General features: G+C 38.5%; 2 protein-coding genes and 1 long non-coding RNA gene across 4 annotated transcripts in view; 2 read left to right on the top strand and 1 right to left on the bottom strand.

Moving 5' to 3' along the window:
* Positions 1 to 18,154, bottom strand: part of LOC149678824 (cytochrome P450 4V2-like) — a 48,432-nt gene extending 30,278 nt beyond the window's left edge. Inside the window, exon 1 of one of the 2 annotated variants that reach the window (XM_089836763.1) lies at positions 17,731 to 18,154. The gene's annotated coding sequence lies outside the window, so the exon portion shown is untranslated. Of the gene's footprint in view, positions 1 to 15,075; positions 16,708 to 17,730 lie in introns of those variants that run through there. The other variant, XM_089836762.1, reaches the window with a different exon arrangement.
* On the top strand, positions 6,646 to 8,177 carry LOC149678825 (uncharacterized). Its single transcript, XR_016366285.1, has 3 exons — positions 6,646 to 7,315; positions 7,387 to 7,799; positions 7,881 to 8,177. It is a non-coding gene; the product is annotated as an uncharacterized LOC149678825 (long non-coding RNA).
* Positions 8,217 to 18,314, top strand: LOC149678823 (uncharacterized). Its single transcript, XM_089835944.1, has 10 exons — positions 8,217 to 8,344; positions 8,426 to 8,611; positions 9,233 to 9,309; positions 9,373 to 9,439; positions 9,602 to 9,766; positions 9,835 to 9,970; positions 10,041 to 10,261; positions 10,934 to 11,214; positions 11,273 to 11,438; positions 18,159 to 18,314. The coding sequence occupies exons 2-10, from the start codon at positions 8,582 to 8,584 to the stop codon at positions 18,312 to 18,314; spliced, it is 1,299 nt and encodes a 432-aa protein (XP_089692070.1). The 5' UTR covers positions 8,217 to 8,344; positions 8,426 to 8,581.
* The last annotated feature ends 1,001 nt before the right edge of the window (positions 18,315 to 19,315 follow it).

Below are 19,315 nucleotides of genomic sequence, written 5' to 3'. Positions count from 1 at the left end.
CAGATGTTTTGTTTTTAAGAGGTATTGTCCATCCGTACCGGCTTAGGACATCAATGACGCACAAGACGTACCGAACATTTTTATTAAAACGTTTTAATTTTGGTAGATCCATCAAATCAGCTTGAAAGACATCGTCCATGCTCGAGGCGTACACTTGGTTGGTTTTGAAGCGGAAGCGTCTAAAACGATGTTTCGTGTAGGCTGGTTGTTTCTCGAGAAAGGCGGTTAATTTTGCTTTGGACACGCCCGGTAAAGCTTTTTGTAGCCTGGCTAGCGATCCATAAGCGGCCGGATTAGCCACGTCGTAATAAATTTTTCTAATTTTAGTATCCATAGTGTAACGAGTGTAAATAACGACTAAAATGTTTTCCCAATAAACAACTTTATTTATTATCCACAAAGGTATTTTAAAATAACAATATCAGTTCAACAATTACTATATATCAACACATTTTTTAAACATCCGTCAATAACCATAAATCAAGGCGTTCTTTAAATCGGCAAAATTGTTGGCAAAATAAGAGTAAATATCCTCTTGATCATCTAGCCATCCATTTTCATCCTCAAACTGCCTTAAAATTTTGTTCCGGTCCAGCTGAGGCAGCGCTTCGTGCAAATTGCGTTCAACTCGATCACTGAAATTCGTGTCAAATTCCGAGCAGCTTTGAGAGTGGCAGATTTGTTTTCGACACTCGATGTTGCCGCAGGTGGAAGTGACGTCAAACAAAGTGGTGGTGAGCTCATTTAAAATTAATTCACGCATTCGACAGACAGCTATTCCTTTAGCCTTGAGACTCTCGTCAATGAGAGGCTTTAAATTGAGCAACGTCTGCCAGCCTGTTTTGTCCAGGCTGAATCCTTCGCTGGTGCTAAAGTTGAGGAAATAACGACTTCCGCTGCCTCGTTCGTAGTGTCGAAGATCAATTAGCCGTTCCTCTTTCGAATTGACGAAACATTCCAGCTTGAGGCGTTCTTTGACGGGCAACCAAATATGATAGCGGGGAATTTTTCCCTCGAGAAAAGAGGTGATTTCATTTTGAAACCGAAACAAAGCGTACCAAGCGTTGGGTTTTAATATAGTTTTTGTACGCGTATCCGATCTTTGAACTAAGATTTTAGGTTCGATTGATTCAATGACGCAAATGTCGAGCTTCGGCGTGACGGTGTGGACTTGGTGCATTTTGACTCGCGACTGATATTGTATTTTTAATGCTTTAGTCTTTTATACGTTGGGGTGATTATAAATAATTTCTCTGTTTTTAGATATAATTAATTGATTGTTTGGAAATTCGGCCATAACAATGCACGTGACGTTCTCGGCTAGCGCGGCGCTGAATCTTAACGATAATCGCAAGTTACCAGTCTGGGGCATGGAATTTAAACCTAAAGACGCGAGATGTTCTCTACTCAAATCAAAAACAACGATAAAAAAGCCTTTTTTATATAAATCGTAAGAAATAATATTCCCTCTGTCAAGACCTAATGTGTCGAGCCCCTCGAATAAGGAATTGTAACATCTAACGTATTGATCATCGGCAAAATTAGGCGTGAAAGGTATATCAGGATAATTTTGAGAGTTTAACGAGAATTGCATGAAATCGAGATTGAAATGTTGGAGATCCAGGGGGTTGGAAGTGGCGTCCCCCACAAATTTACTATTAGCAACGAAAGCGACGACAGTTCGCGATGGTAATGGCCCTGAAAACAAGCTGTCCCTAATATAATCTTGCGTTCCAGCGGTTATTAAGAAATTTTTCATAACGACAGAGTTTACTTCGTAGCGAGCGTTTATTCCGGAATTTAACATTTGGGCGTGCGCTATTTGCAGTTCGGGATTAACCTCAATCTCGCGCGTAAACAAGGTACATTCCGTTAAGTCAATTTTATAATTTTTGTTCTGCTCATTGTGGATAATGGCGAAATCCGAGGAGCTGCGATGCAATCTAATCCGAACCTCAATATTATCTAGTAAGAATTTGGGCGTTTTGAACATATCCAGAAATAATTCGCCAATTACATCGCACGTCTTTGATTTGGCGACGCGTTTACTGCGCCGCCCGATACCATTATCTTCTTTGTTAATATTAGCATCTTCGAGAGCCGTCGCCGGATCGATAATGGTATCCAAATAATATAACATAGAAGTTAACCACGAGTTGGCCGCCGTTTGGCCATAATTTAAAAGTACTTTCAAATAGGCCATGTATGGAAACATATTATTAGGTTGCTGGACGGCGACGCCATTAAGAAATAATTCTACTTGACAAAATAGCGAGGCAATTATTAAATTTGTCACCGAAACTTGTTTCTCAGCCGCGGGAACGGCAGTCCCATCGCTATGTAAGACGCGAAATTTTAATCTCAAAAGAGTTTTAGTCAAATCATGATAATTGTTTGAGGGAGGAATGATAAATTCTACATATTTAGCATTAGTTAGCGGGGCAATTGGATAATGAGCTGTTGTTTTAGTCCCGACAATATTATTGTTCACTACCGGCTTTTCAAAGACTTCAAAATCGGAGAGAACGCTTTCGTAGGTCGACATGTTTAGTCTAGAAAATCGCGTTTAGTGCGTCTCTTAGGACGTTTGCTCCGGCTTGTTTTAGCAGTCCTCTTTCTTTTTCGGCCCGTTCCACTCTGAGTATTGACAAAGCGGTCCACGCCTTTATGTAGTAGGGAATTTATAGATTGTTTGACATTTCTTTTAATAGATTCACGTGGTGATATGGTGGGGTTTTGAGCATCGCTAATAACTCGGCCTGTCAAACCCACAGCTTCGGACGCTAGCGTACTAAGGGCTGGCCTAATAAAGGGTGTAATTTTGCGCAATAAAGAATTAAAGATACCGCCCACACTGAAGCGACCTCCGGATTGGAAAACGTTCGCGTGTAAAGATGGCAGAGACGATCCTCTTTGGAAATACAGAGTATATCTATTAGGCACCATTGCTCCTGTTCTATTGACGTCGACGCCTAAAAAACAGTTTAATATATACTTTGCCTAAATTAAACGGGATATTTTCCCCGTAATCGGATTTCAATTCAATTTCAATTTCCTGTATATCGCTAGTTGAAATTGGATAAAAGTCGATATTATTAAATATTTCCTGGTTCTCTTCGTCTAGTAGCGAAAAAGCTGGCATTTTTATGAAACGTAGCAGAGGGGCTTGACCACCACCCACTACTTGTTGACGGATAATATTGGTATAAACAAACATGGCGTCGACGCCTCTCATGATATCCGCGGGATACTCTGACGTCTCGCTGTTGATATACCGATCCAATTGATTACTACTAAAACCTAGCAATCGTCCCAGTCCTCGTCCGGGTGTTGTTTTGGGAAACAAAATTGAGACCGTATCGTTCAGTTTTGAAACCGTGACGGTTCCGTCTACATTCTGCCAAAATTTTAGACTTTTTCTATGCGTCGGCGACATGGCTTCGCTCATAGCACTTAAAACATCGCTAATATGATAGTATACCCCGGGAGGAATCTCGCACGCGTAATTGTCAACTCGTTTGCCTTGAGATCCGGGTACATACGGTTGGTCAGCATAGTCGGGATCTTCTGGAAATCTATCAACATCGTATTCGCTAGTCCAAAAATTATTAGCCTCTGTCAGTGTCATTGATCTCAATCGGGGGTTCACCAACGCTACACCCGAGTGGCTATGTTGCAAAACTTCTCCCTCTTCGGGAATGTTAAATAACTTGGCCATCGGTCCAGCTACCGAGACGCGAACACCTCGCTCTATTTCGAGACGCGTGTAGTATCTATTTTCTGGCGCCGTTTTGAGAATAAAGATTTTAAAATGACGGCGAGTCATAAATTGCTGAACTTCTAATAATTTGTTAATCACTTTCAAATGTAGCGAAAAGGGGATTACCGCACCGGTCGGGGTAAGATCACAGGTATATTCACGCGCCGGTATTTTGATTTTCGTTGTCTCCGTCTTTGTAAAAAGATACATTAATGAAAAGTGGACGCGATATGACACGCCTGTACTGTTAGTAGTTTTAAAATGCGTAAAATTACGCTCTAGAGGCCTCTTGGATAGAAACGTCCCCCCAACGTATTCATTTTCTAAATTTAATATATCCTGCAAATCCGGCGAAAATTTCATTTCAATTTTTGCCGGACAATGGACTCTAAAATAATGCTCCGCTCCTTGTTTAATAACGCTAAATTCAGCATTGTGCAATCTTAAAGGATCGTGGTTGTTCGAGCTTATTTTGAGCTCTTCGGCGATTTCATAATAAATTTTAAAATCATCCTCCAAAGATTGTTTCGCTTTAAACTCGCCTGACACCGAGAACAATAAATAAATCCATGGCTCCTCCCCGGCGGTATAATGCTTAATGGTTCTATTGACTCGATATTCTAGATAGGCATTGTTTTCATTTATGGTATATTCTTGTATCGTGAGGCTTAAGGGACCGCATTGCTGCTTTCCGGTATAATATTTATCGGGGTCGAGGTTGAGCAATTTAGCTAATTGGGGAGAAAATTTAATTTCCACCCATTCCGGTGTTTTGAAATTATACACGATAGCATAGCCCCAATTATCTACTACGTGATATGTGAATTGAATTTTATTTATTACTAATTTTTCTAAAGTGTTGGCTACGGCTCGATAAAGCCCTTCGGCGTTTTTCTCTGGCGTTTTACTGGCTTTAAAAGTTTGAGGTAAGAACAATATTTTATAGTTATCATAATCTTCGGGGTTAATTTGCTTAGGCTTTTCAGAGATAATTGGCTCGGGTTTTTTCTTTGGCGGATCAACCGGCTGCGGAAACAAGGGTTTTTCATCAACCGATGGTGGGGAGGGGGTCGGTAATACGGGTAGCTCAAAAGTAGAGGATGTTGTAGAGTCTGGAGATTTTGAGAGATCAGGCTTGGATAGGTCGGGTTTCGATAGGTCGGGGTTCGGTAGGTCGGGGTTCGGTAGGTCGGGGTTCGGTAAGTCGGGGTTCGGTAAGTCGGGGTTCGGTAAGTCGGGTTTCGGTGAGTCAGGTTTTGAGGGGTCTGGAAATATATATATTTCCTCAACCTCTGTTGGCGAGGGGGTCGGCGTCAGTGGTTCAAAGGTAGAGGGTTTCGGAACCTCGGGTGCTGGAATTTTAGGGGGATCCGGAGCTGGTATTTTGGGGGGATCCGGAGCTGGTATTTTGGGGGGGTCCGGAGCTGGTATTTTGGGGGGATCCGGAGCTGGTATTTTGGGGGATCCGGAGCTGGTATTTTGGGGGGGTCCGGAGCTGGTATTTTGGGGGGATCCGGAGCTGGTATTTTAGGGGGGTCCGGCGCTGGTATTTTGGGGGGATCCGGAGCTGGTATTTTAGGGGGGTCCGGAGCTGGTATTTTGGGGGGATCCGGAGCTGGTATTTTGGGGGGATCCGGAGCTGGAAGCTTCGGTAGTTCAGGCTTGGGTGGCTGAGGTTTTGGCTTTGGCTTTGGCTTTGGTAACTCAGGCTTAGGTGGTTTGGGCTTTGGATAGTAGGGTTTCGGTAAGTCAGGTTTAGGGGGGTTTTGTTTTGGAGTTGTTTGTTTTGGAAAAGTTATTTTGGGTGGAGGGGTTATTTTAGCTGGCTGTGGTTGTACAAGTACTACGGGTTCAGTCGTAGCAATAGGTATCGGAAGAAAAGGCGTAGTTCGCGGTAAAATAGGTATAGATGGCGGTACAGGCCTATATTCCGGTTGAGGTTTTTTTCTTATCGGCGGAACTTCGTGGCTTGTTTTACGTTTAATGCCTGCCTTAGGAATGTACTTGTAATCAAATTTTTTTCTAAAACTATCTCCAACATTATCAATTTCGATTTCCACGTAATTGTTAGTGTAATTTAAACTTATATTTTTAGCATGCTTTGATACAGGATATTTGGATATATAGGGAACATCTTCGTAATTATTCTCCTTAAATTCATATAGCGTGGCCAAGGGGGAATCAGCTGGTATTTTGAACCGTATGTTTTCCTCTCCTAAAACTTGCAGGTAAACGGGAAAGTTTGTATCTAACTGTTTTCCTAGGGCCCCGTCTTTATATTTATTCACTAATTTAAAAGATAATTTGCCTTTTAAATACGGATGACTGTTTACATCATCATTTAAAAGCTCAACAAAATTTTGAGGCAGTTCGTACTCTTTGGTCTTGGTATAACGATTGACTGGTATCTCTATTTTTTGATATTCAACAGGCTCTCGAATAGCCGCATATTTGTCACTATTTGGATCATTTACGACCTGAATTTCAAACTTGTTAAACTCTTCGCTTATATTCACCCAATGATTTGGAAATATGATTTCCGCCAACCCAACTTCATAATCACTAGTCAAGTTAAGGGGCTGATGCAAATAATTTTTAAAACTTGACTGAGTATTGTTTGGATATATATCTAGACACGTATTAGACGCTAGAGTTAAAAAAAAGGCGTCATTCATGACTGACGCTTGTTCACCAACTAACACTGATCTCTTAGGCTAACGTTATTTTATACATAAAAAAGATTGCCAATGGCTCCGTGGACTGGCCGGGATTTGAACTCGCCACCTTTTTGGGTATCACAATAGTACACCCTGCCTTAAACCATTGAGCCATTGACAATCTTGAAAAACACTCAGTTTATTTTCATCAAAACAACAAAATTGTTAAGCCTTTAAAGTCGCTATCCTTGAAACATCTACATCAATAGTTAATTAACCCGTTTCCAATAAAATATTATCCTCAAAACAAGGAAGGTTTTAAGTCATCATCCTTAAACCATCTACGTGAAAGTCGTGAATACTTAATTAAACCGCATCCAATAAAATATTTTCCTCAAAACAAGGAAGGTTTTAAGTCGTCATCCTTGAACTATCTACGTCAATAATTAATTAAACCGCATCCAATAAAATATTTTCCTTAAAACAAGGAAGGTTTTAAGTCGTCATTCTTGCAGCATCTACGTGAAAGTCGTGAATAGTTAATTAAACCGCATCCAATAAAATAGATTAAAGATTGGGGGTCGGTAACAAATAAATTTATCGAAAGCATTGCCTAGAGAACTCTTCTAATATTAAATTTGACCTCGATCTTTTAGTATATAAGAACCGTGTTTTAAAGAGAGAGTTATCAGTTGTTTAACTAGACGCTTATCCATAAAACTACTCAGTACCAGTACGAAGATGTCTTTACCCGCCGATCGTGGACTCACACAGCTTTTGCTGTGTGAGAAGAGACCAAATTCGATTGTTCCATCTGGCTCTTCTCAGGAATAGTCTGGGAAGAGACCAAATTCGACTCATTAGAACCCGACTTGTCGGGTTCTAAGTTGGCTATCAAGTAAGATTTTCGGAATCATTTATAACAAAAATTTAGTTTTTCATAATTAAATAAAACATTACCGATTATAGTATGGAAAAAGAAAGTAGCCCTGATCCAATTGATAGCCAAGAATCAACCTTCATTGCGGTGTCATATGTGTACATACAACTGACTACCGCAATGAAGGAAAATCGAGTTTAAGTTAAATCCTGCTACTTCTTCCGCTGGATACATTTTGGACACAAGAAGTAACGAAAAAACAACCAAGCCTCGGTCCATGATCTTCGAGAACCAATGGAGGACTTTACTTAAAATATCTTTCTCTAACAATCCTCGATTACCCTGCCTGTCTTTCATCAAAATTCATCCGGCATCGTTTATCTTAAGCCACTTGACGTCAGCCATCAGAATGCATGAAGAAAGCTAGTGGCGCTAATTACGATTTAAAGAGCGGCTTTCAGTTAAGATTTCGACTAAAATATCAAGTTTTGAAAATCAAAATGTCACTTTGAACAAGATGCTTTTTTACACTAGAGATAAGAACAATAAAATCTTTATTTGTATATTTGTCTTTGTTTCTCAGACATATTTAAAGGTTCTATGGTGGGAAATTCAAACAGAAATCTGGCAAAATAACACAAGTCTGGGTTGGTTTAGACTTGTTCGGGGGCATAGCATGGTGGAAGGCAGGAATACCCATAGCACGGTGGAAGGTAGGGAATATCAGGTAAGATTTCTCCATAAAATAACACAATCTAGGGTTGGCAGTTCATCAATCTAGGGTTGAAAAATAACACGCCCGAGCTCGGGCCAGTCCGGACTTGTCTGGGAAGTTTGGTTTGAGTTGGGTAGTGGCGGCCATCTTGGGGTGGCGGCCATCTTGGATCTCTGCGCAACTAGGTAGCTATCACTACTTATATATTTACTTAACTTAAAACGGCAATGCGTAACATAAAGTCAATATTTTTACGTAACAACAACCAAAAAAAACCCCTCCTAAGTCAACACTAAATTTGGAATGCAAGAAATAACCTGCTGAAAGTAAAGGTAGATAAATATAAATGTTGCGAAAATAGTAAACCCGTCTCGTTACTTCAGCGGTCTTGATTTACCAATACTTTGTGCTAGCGCACCTGCGCACCTACTTTGGCCATAAACAGAAATCGTCTCAGAGTATTTTTGTTTTTTCTTTTGTTGGCTGAACAGTGTAACTAAAATCCAAGAGAAAAAAAATCTCTTTTGCACCACGCCGCTTTCAACAGTCTGAATTACAAATCATTCAACATGGGTGATATTCGAATGGGAATAATCGAGGTAAGAATATTTCCGCACAGTAGCGTTGCTAGGATTTGAAATTGGGAGCAGACAAACTGCTTGAAAGTTGTTATAGGAAATAAATAACAAAATTTTGCATAATTGGTTCATTGAAACATGTGTAGAGACCTTTATAACTATCCGAAAATCTGTGTCTACGTGCAATTATTCGTATTTTAAAGATATACAAACCTTTATTGATAAAGAGTACAGAACCGAGTTATTGACTATGAGACAATTGTGGATGAAAGAGTTTTACTTGTCTTAAGTTTAGTTTTCGTTTGCTTTTAGTCTTCACTACTGTTTGATATTGAAATTCAGCTCTACAAAGATGAAACTTAACGAACTTATCATTATAATTTTTTTACACTATATTGCTATAGAATTTTAGGGGGTTACAAGCAATTTTTGGTAGGGTTTACGGATTATTTTGAGGGGACTAACTTTGAAAATTGGGAGGGGGGCTATAGCCCCCAAAAAAGCCTAGCGACGCCACTGTAAAATTCCGCAGCAATAATCTCTAATACATCTTTCAACGCGACTCGATATCCAGAAACTGAGATTAATCACGAAAATTTCATTGGTCAATTTGGATTGCATAAATAATTTTTTTTCTCACAGGACACTCAGGGTTTTGATATCGCCGACAGTCTCTACGCTGCGGTGACGGAGTTTTTCAGTAAAAGGTTTAACATTAGGTAGAATTGTGTGACACTTCTTCTTATCGTTTTATCTAAATAATGTTTATACTTTATTCCAAGTCTCATTTTTGTGCCCGTACCTTTGGATGAGTTAAACACTGTGCGAACCCGGAAAGATTTACCACTGGTAATATAAAGATTGCACAATGGGTTTTTGGGGATCCCTCAGATAAGGCACATCAAATCTAAATGATAATCGCTCTTAAGAAGTCTCCGCACCCAAACTATAGGACACTACTTGATCAGATATAATATGTTTATTTCATTTTTAAACGTATCCTTTTTGCAGAGAATGGACATGGTACTTTTTCCTATACAAGTCGATCGTTTCGCTACACCCGAGATGGTATGTCGAGTGACGAGTGTTTATAACTCTGTGTCGACCTACATCATCTCTTCAATCCCGAAAATGACGAAGACACCATCTCTGTCTTTCCTCAACATGGAACGACAAGTAACATGGACAATGCTACTTGTTATTACAAGGAAGTACAATAACAGTTTTATGAACATTAATTATAGTTTTCGATAACTTGGATTGTGAGTCTGTTGGCAGTTTCGATAATTTTGGCTTTGGTCATGCCCAAAAACGGCCGACCGTTCGTCTTTACTTTTGTCGACATGATCTGGAAGAATTTGCTCCTCTTTTTCTTCGAACGTAAGCTCCTTCCAATTTAAAAGGTGTAATAAATCTGTACTTGAAAGGCAACTCGCATTTTTGGTCACAGCTTACAACCGTGTTGAGAAAAGGATCGCTTGGCGCGTGGCGGCCATGTCGTGGTTGATCGCGACCACTTTTATTTTCTTCGAAATATCAGGCAACCTGAAGTCGGATTTCACCGAGAAGGACTATGATACGGTTGACACCATCGACCAGCTCCTCCAACAGGATTTACATAACGTCTGGTTTTGGGAGGACTCGGACGAATTAGATTCCTTGCTCAGAAAGGTAAGCGTCGTCCACCCTAGTTTGACTTCAACCGAACTTTTACGTCCTTTGATAATTAGTTTTATGAAAAAAAAAAGAAAACCTTATGGCCTTGACCCTCTTGTTGGAATGTAGCTTCGTCTCTAAGTCATGTGACCAAGATGTATTGCAGGGTTGAATTTCTGTTTTCAAGAAAGGTTTAAGGGCCAGTCGCTTTGATTAGTTTAAAACTTGACCATCGAATTTTTGGAAGCCACCACATCAGGCGAGAAAGATAAATCCATATAATCTAATTATAATACCAAATTGAACACTGATTTACATTAATTATCTTAATTTAATTTTAAAATGAATGTGAATAAATAAGCCTTAGCCGTTTCGCACGCTCGCGATAAAGCAATCAGTATGAACCGGAAATAAGAAAGTATTCATTTTAAACATAGCCCACTCTATCACTCTTGTTGCTGGAGTATAGCCAGAGTGATTGAGTGGGATATGCTTCATGGAAATTGTCGGCTTTCATTCGCACTAGCGAAATGACGTAGATAATGACGTCGAGGGCACCCTTTTTTTCTATAAGCTCCTCCTCTTTTATAAAACCAACTATTGGATTCAGACCAAAAAAGCTAATGAATATTTTAGTCTTTTATTATTACTGAATGATTTAAACAGAACTATAAATTTCATTTCTAGGTTAACGTGTCCATCCCAAAAAGTTCAATACTTCCGATTCTAAACGGGGTTGTCGGAGACGAGTTTGTCAACGTCGCGGAAAGCGTCGGTGACAACAGGAAGTTCATGGTCGTTGGGACACTTATAATTCAATTCCTTCTGCTTGAAAATAAAAGAATAGTTAATAAAATACAATACGCGAACAAATATTACTTTTCCCCGCCTATAGATAGTAAACCCTTGACTTTTGCTGTTTCCTACAATTTCTCGCAATCAGAACTCATGGAGAAAGTCAACCTGATGTAAGACTAACGAAACAAAGAGGCTACTGTCACTTTTAACACGTGATCTTTGTTTCAGTATTGAATTACTCGGAGAAAACGACCTCTTGTTTTATCACTTTTACAAAGCGCGATACTCGATGGATCACATCCAATGGAAAGAACCAGAGGATGATTTTTCTCCGATATCCGTTACGGAAATCGAAAGCCTTCTTTCTCTGTACTACGTGGGAAACGTCATCACGGTATTAGCTTTAGTATTGGAATATGCTTTATATATTCTGCAGGCTTTGAAGAAGTCGAGAACAGTAGTGAAGGTCTCAAGACGACGTTCACGCGCACTTCACCTTCATTATGAATTCCAATCTCTTACCTTCCACGACGGATTTCACTTAGTCTCCCGTTGAAGTGAAAGCAAAATATGACTTACAAGTTACAACCCCTAACATTGTGAGTGAGAGGGAAACTCGAGTTTTGCTCTTTGCGCATGGGCAAAATTTCAATCGCACCACTAAGGATTCTCTGGAGAGATATTAGTCCATTCCCCCACGTTACGTGGACTAGCTATTTCCGCCTTGATTTACAGCCGTCTCACAATCGCGTGTGTAACGCGTATTTGGTTTCCGGATTTTGTGTCTAGTTGGGAATCCATAATACGTTTTTTTCTTTATGTTAAAAAACGTATGTTGTGAATATAGGTAAATTATATTGCTTAAAAAAAAATAAAAATAAAATTGTATTTAAGTTTATGCTTAAAACGAAATATAAATTTCAGAAAATAAATGCTTCTGTTTAGAAAGTAATATATTAATTTCTGAAAAAATACTTGTACTTAAAACAAAATCTTTAAACAGATATTTCGGCTTATATCGAAATAAAATAGATGTAATTTTGCTTAAATATAAATAAAGTAGCCTGCCTTTTTCTTAAATTTAAATGAAATAGGTGTAGGTGTAAATGACTTGGTTTATATCGAAAATAAAATTGGCTCGAAAAGAATTATGCATTTTAGCGAAATTTGAGAGAAATACAACGCGACGTTACAAGCACACATTAGGCCAGAATTGAACCTAAAGCCCACTACTTAGTCTTGCAATTGGGACGAATGAGGGTTGGGAATCTGGATCCTAAACTGAAACATTTGGCGGGTATAACAACTATTTAAAGACGAGTTTGGAGTTCTGTGGAGACGTTAGTTCAAAACGTAATGAGGGTGTTACAGTTAAGATACGACTTACACGAATCGAAAATTTAAATATTCTGATCCATGTATTTGTATAATTTCAGAGGTAAGCCTATATTTTATTTAAGATATGAATGATAGAGCGAAGGAGAAATAATATCACATTTGGTTTTTGAATTGTACGTTTTGTTGAATTAAGTCAAAGGTAAAATCAGTAGTAAATATAGGAAATAGGTATCTCCAGTTTTAGTTAGTGTAAGGCGTCCTTTTCCCGTAGAAACACGGTTTGCGTCGCAAAATTTAAACTAATCCAATCAGAGAGAGGCAACTTATCGAGAAACATTTTTTTACACTCGCCACTACACGGTCATAAAGCTAACTAAAATCGTACAACCTGCACAGACGAAATGAAAATAATTTCGGGCAATATGTAGAGTACTTCCCCCTATTTACTTCTGGTACGATCAAACTCAATGAGAATTGCGAACTCTTCAATCCTACAAAGATAACTCTTCAACTTAGAATGTTGAGAACCGTGAAAACGCTCAGCATTTTCGTTCTATTCAATAGCCCCTGAAAAATTGTAAAAAGGCATTACAATTGATAATAATAATATTAAATTTAAGCCATATATGATTTTGCTTAAAATGAAAAGAAAAAAATAAAAATTGTTAAGTTTGGTTAGTTGGAGTTCTATTTTGGTCTCAACTTACTCGAGCGTAGCTTTACCCTTTTCACATTCGCCTTGGCACGAAGTCGGGTCGATTGATTTACGGCAACTTTCGACAAGCGGAAAATAAAGGAAGTGAAGTTAAAATTGGGATAGTTATAATCTTTTGAAAATTAAGGTAATTTAATACGAACTTTGAGAGTTAAAACTTTAGGAGCCGCTGCCCTCACGTTAAGTCGGGTCGATTTAATTTAACGGTTTAACTCACTAATGTTTCTCTCGCCTGCAATGCCAAAAATAAAGTTACTTTTACCAGAAGCACGCAGGAAGTATAATCTGGTGAAATATGAGCGTTTGCCAAGAAACTTTCAAAAGGCCGCTATAAAGTGCTATCGATTTAAGTAAGATTAACGTCTGAATTCAAGATAATTTCCTTACCCGCAATGCGGAAAACCACGTCCTAATTGCCAAACGAACGCACGGAATATAATTTGCAATAAATAACTGAAAGTTAAATATCAACTCTTTGAAAATATTATTAGACAGTGCGCGTCGAGTGGTTTATGGTGAAATATAGAACACCAAATACAACCAAATGTTTGTTTCCCGTGTTAAATAACATTTCAAAAAATCATCTGTAAACACGAAAGATTTGCAGATGGGAATAATTGAGGTTAGAATCTTTTAATTAAAAAGAAATTCAAAGATAGCTGATAATACCAACGTCGTCCATTAACGTTTTACAATGCAAATGTCACTTACGTCGCCCCTGCGTCTAAGTCCAAAGAAATCATGACTATGTATAAATAGTAGGCCTGTGCGAGTCCAGTTTTTTGGGCTTCGAGTCGAGTCTCGAGTCCTAAAAAAGCTCTTATAGAATCTCGAGTCGAGTCTTATAAATGGTACCGAGTCCTCGAGTCCTAAAGTCAGCTTCAAAACTACGTCTCAAGCCCAGTGTCGAGTCCTGATAAATTATATCAAGTCCCAGTCGAGTACTAATAAATTATTTCATGTCAAAATCAAGGATAACTATTTTCAAATCTTTTTCTTTTTTACTCTTCATTTGTTCAAATATCACAGCTTGGATATAAAAAGTAAGAAACGTCAATAAACATAATCTTAACTTTTGGTTTTGGTTTGTTCTAGCTGACGTCAAATTTTTGTCCAATCACCTGTCTTCTCTAAAATCTAAATCGGTAAAACCCCACTAGATGCCACGCTTTACTTGAAATTCCGGGTCACCGAGTTCAGGGGAAATACATGGATAAAGGATGAGCGTGAGGAAATTTGTTTTCAGGCTAGAGGGTAGGCAACTCCCTATCTCCGAAGGCAGCTTATTCGATATATACTTTGTTGCACCTTCGGTTGTCAGCACGGGAAAGCTAGGCCACTATGTAATGTAGATTTGTGCGTGCTGACAAGAGACGAAAGAAGAATAAATTCTTTATCCATGGTAAATATTTTTGGACTTGATATGGTGTTAAACCTCGGTTCGAGTCCTCCTCGAGGATTTTTGAGGACTCGAAATTATTCTCAAGTCCTAAAATATTTATTTTCAAGTCTCGAGTCGAGTACTCGCCTTTGATCGAGTACTCACACAGGCCTAATAAATAGTAATGTATTAAGGATTCGCATCCCTTTCGTTCCACAAGGCATTTTGCTCAGATACCCGCTTCGAAAAGAACAAGTCGACCCAAGGGCTCGTAATAGTAGCCCCATCGTACGAGTGAATAGCCCCTCTATACCTACCCTAATGAGCGGATAACCCCTCTATACCTTACCCTAATGAGTGAATAACGCTATCTTTTACAATGCTTAAATGATTTACCATGCATAAAATCAGAGTGAATAGCCCCTCGATGCCCTACCCTAAACAGCGATAAAAACTTCTGCCCGGTCGGTAAAAATTTATTTAATATGCTTTTGCCTCTCCAACCGTGAAGTTATATCTCCTGGCCTCGGATAGGATCATGACTCCTAGTTGAAGAGATAGAGAGAAAGAGAGAAAGGGACGGTGCCTGTGACAAACCTCTCTCTCCGAGTATAGCGCTTTATTCGAGACCGTTTCTTAACAAGCGATTTTGGGCGAGGCTGTTTAGTACTGGCAGGGGCTGGCAAGTGAAACGTCCGCGGTTCGATTCTCCGTGGAGGAAGGAAAGTTAAAAAAAAATTTCTTCCCTGCATTAAGTTTAAAACTCCACCTGTGAACTGTAACGTTAACTAAAAAGAAAAATATTTTCTCTCGACGTTCAAAAATGACGAACGATACTGCCAAAGGCAGGACTGTGGCACTACTACAACAGGGCAGATCAAACTAAGAGCCTCATCGTATACTACTATGGGTATGGTCCCATTTCTCCCAATTCTGTGTTTCCCAAAATACATTTTTATCCCAAACTTTCCGATTCCCAGTTCTCCCAATCTTATATTTCCCAATCGGAATTTTTATCCCAAACTATTCAATTCTCATTTCTCCCAATCGAATGGTTTCGTCTAATATTTTATGCTACAAAGGGTTGCTTTCAAAACGACTTTGATTATTTTTAATGCGAATAGGTTAGGTTAGGTTAGGTTGGGTTAGGTTAGGTTAGGTTTGGTTGGGTTAGATTGGGCTAGGGTTAGGTTAGATTGGGCTAGGGTTAGGTTAGATTGGGCTAGGTTAGGTTAGGTTGGGTTAGGTTAGGTTAGGTTGGGTTAGGTTAGGTTAGGTTAGGTTAGGTTTGGTTTGGTTAGGTTAGGTTTGGTTTGGTTAGGTTTGGTTAGGTTAGGTTAGGTTTGGTTAGGTTTGGTTAGGTTTGGTTTGGTTTGGTTTGGTTTGGTTAGGTTAGGTTAGGTTAAATAATTTTCCTACCAATTAATGTGAAGTGTTATTCTAAATGTATTATATTTTTCTGCTAGATCCACGAGAAAGTTCGTGTTTTATAAATCATTTAACTATGGTACGCCTTTTCCAAAATATTAATGTTTAACTTCATTGACTTCTCAAATAATATGCCTTTTCCAAAATATTAATGTTTAACTTCATTGACTTCTCAAATAATATGCCTTTTCCAAAATATTAATGTTTAACTTCATTGACTTCTCAAATAATATGCCTTTTCCAAAACATTACTGTTATGATAGGTTAGGTTTGGTTTGGATAAGTTAGGTTAGTAATATTTTATAAATCATTTAACTATGTTACGCCTTTTCCAAAATATTGACGTTTAGCTTCATTGACTTCTCAAATAATATGCCTTTTCCAAAACATTACTGTTAAGTTATTTTAGGTTAGGTTTGGTTTGGTTAGGAGGATGTCTCTTCCTCTTTGGAGCGGTTATACACTTCAAGTAAGTGTATCCCTTATGAAATGAAAAAATAAATAAATAAAACCATCAAATTCTACTCTATTTGAGTCTTTTTGGGTATGCAATATTGGGTTAATTGGAATAGGAGAACTGGGAATTGGGTGTTTTAAATTGGGTGAAACGGGGGGTAACCTGTTCGACCACCAAACAGAAAATACAAGATTCAGGAGGAAAGAATAAAACAACTAAAAAGGGAACTGGATGCGGGGAGAAAAACTCCATTTGAATATATAGAAATCATAAAATGGAAATTCAAACTAAACTGAATATGTAAAACATATCATTGTTAATAAAACCAAAAAATTCTCTTTGAATTTATTAACATATGTTTTATGCTGAATTGGGAGAAATGAAATTGGGGGAAAAGACATAGTGTTGGGTCAAATGGGATTGGGAGATATGGGAATTGGGAGAAACGGTTTGGGTTAAATGGGAGTAAATCCTACTATGTGGCTAAAAATATGGCTTGTAACCGTCCAGCCTTGTATTCTCGGGAGAGATATAGTTCAGGCTGAGAAATAAGTGTTAATTTAAACTGTTCATATGGCCAGTAGAGCCAAAGCACTTTAAAACTGGACATTAGCCACTTAAAATGGTGAAACCTTGGAATGTTATAAATAATTATATGGCCACAGGGCCACTAGACTCCCAATCATTTAATTTTTAAACTGGCCCAGGCAATTTTTAAAGTGGACATATGACCAGTGCCACGCCTTATTTCTCAGCCTGATATAGTTCATTTTCAGAACGCAACCAAGCTATTCCCGCCCCGATTTACAGCCTTCTCACATCCCCGGATGTAACGCGTATTTGGTGGGAGGTCTATGGCCTAGTTGGAAATTCATAAAACGATATTTAAACATATTTATTTGGAAACGCAGTTTTAATGTTGTAGCGATTTCCTTTTGTACTGGGGTGGCTACCGTAATGTTATGAATCCGGGTACCCGCCAAGCTTTCACTATTGGGGCTTGCGGTTAAAGTAAATTGTAATATATCAAAGTAGGTCGTTAGTCTAGGGGAATGTCTTTTCTAAGTTAATTTACGCATATCAAGACGCCTAATTTAAGGTTGCCAAAAGAATAATATTTAATGTTCCGTTCTTAACAATTTGCATGCACACTTTTAAAGAAAATGGACTTTACCGCGATAAAATTATTTACATGCACACTTTTAAAATGAGACGTTACCGCGATAAAATAATTAGCATGCACAGTTATTAGTCTACACTCAATTGGCCAATAATCTATTCTCGAGAATATCTAGCTACTACTACAGTCTGTTATTTTCTTTACTAATTAAAAGAGATAACCCGAGTAACGGGGTGGTACGGTGTACCGGGTACTTAAGGCTTTTCCTGGTCCGAATGTTGGGACCGTCTAGTAGCAAATCTCCGGTGAGGCGCGCACTTAATGGTATCCGTGGTTGAAGCTTTTGGTTACGGCACTTATAATCATCCCGCAATTATTTAATTGATGGCAGCGAGGTGTTCTCGTACACCGGTAATAGTTCCCGGCCGTTGATATGGTTCGCTACGTTGTTTTAGGACTCGAACGGGGATGACGTCTATCTTTCGTTTCTCGACGCGTTCGGTATTATTTTTGGACACGTTAGGGCCGAGGGTGACTTGATCTCGAACACGAGTACTTTGTTCTTTTATCCTTTTTTGGTTCCAGCCCTGGCGTTTTCGTCAACTTCTTCCTCCCAAGCCTCGTGTCTTTCTGCTTAGTCCAAAAACGAAAACTACTCTCTTTCTTCTTACTTAGCATCCAGGTGTTTCTTCTTTCATGGAGGTCAACCCTACGCTTTTTTACCGCCAGGCCAAAGTTTTGTTGACCTCTCCGTTCTATTCATCTCCCTTCGGACCGCGTCTTCTCGCGTACATCGTTTTTCCCGACAATATAAGTTATAAAGTTCAATGATACTAACACTATAAAGAAGACCTTTGACAACCTTATCTTTTCTCGTGTATGAATAGCTTTCTTCGCGGTTATTATAATAGTATCGTGACGAATTAGGAAAAGGGCCCAGCTAGTGAAAACTTAACCTGGTACGGGTCAACTTGGCCCAACCAGGTGCTTACTGAAGGGTTAGATTTCGAATTAATGAATTTATTTCATTTATCTGCGAGTATTTTCATGAATATAAATTCCTATTTTCATGAATGTAAATTCCAGCGTTACAATGTAACCAGTTCGGGAAGCCCTCTTATGAGCAGTTCCCGTAGGAGCGGATTTCATAATAGTGGTCCTCATAACAGCAGTTCCCGTATGAGCGGATTTCATAATAGCGGTCCTCTAAAGAGCGGAAAAACAGATATGCGAAAAACGATAGTTGTTTATTATGGTGCAAGCTGGCCCAGCTGGGTTATATGAACTCAAAAGAGCTAGGTCAGATATGGATAATTTGGTTAGGTTAAAGATGATTATTTCAACTAAATAGTATTAGGTCAGGTCAGGTTAGGATTTGTTTCGTTTGGTTAGTCTAGGTTAGTAATATTTTAAAATTAGTGTTGTTTATCTTCATTGACTTCCCAAATAATAGTATTGTTTTTCCAAAAAAATACTGTTTACAATTATCTACTTCCAAAATAAAATAACCTTTCTCGAATTATAAAATGCCTTTTCCAAAAAATTACTGTTTACAATTATCTACTTCCGATATAAAATAACCTTTCTCGAATTATAATATGCCTTTTCCAAAAAATTACTATTTACAATTATCTACTTCTGAAATAAAATAACCTTTCTCGAATTATTTTTCTATCCTGGTATGAGAATTGTAAAATGATACAGCCTGAAGAATAGTACAATATTTAAGTGTACTTTTAAAAATATTCATAAACACGATCCGTTAGTAGGTCACATTACTGATTAAATGATCACAGAAAAAGGTAGTTTTTGAAACCAACGAATACAACTGT

Source organism: Phalangium opilio, unplaced genomic scaffold, assembly GCF_054372755.1.
Source record: "Phalangium opilio isolate 3A_F unplaced genomic scaffold, DU_Popi_V2 ptg000042l_1, whole genome shotgun sequence".
NCBI classification, from domain to species: Eukaryota; Metazoa; Arthropoda; class Arachnida; order Opiliones; family Phalangiidae; genus Phalangium; species Phalangium opilio.
This window is presented reverse-complemented; position numbering and strand designations above follow the sequence as displayed.

Bases quoted from the DNA above. Each gene is read 5' to 3' on its own strand.
- LOC149678823 (XM_089835944.1), top strand. From the start codon at position 8,582: ATGGGTGATATTCGAATGGGAATAATCGAG. The intron at 9,971-10,040 runs GTAAGCTCCTTC...TTTTGGTCACAG, and splicing joins GCTCCTCTTTTTCTTCGAAC to CTTACAACCGTGTTGAGAAA. The intron at 10,262-10,933 runs GTAAGCGTCGTC...TTTCATTTCTAG, and splicing joins TAGATTCCTTGCTCAGAAAG to GTTAACGTGTCCATCCCAAA.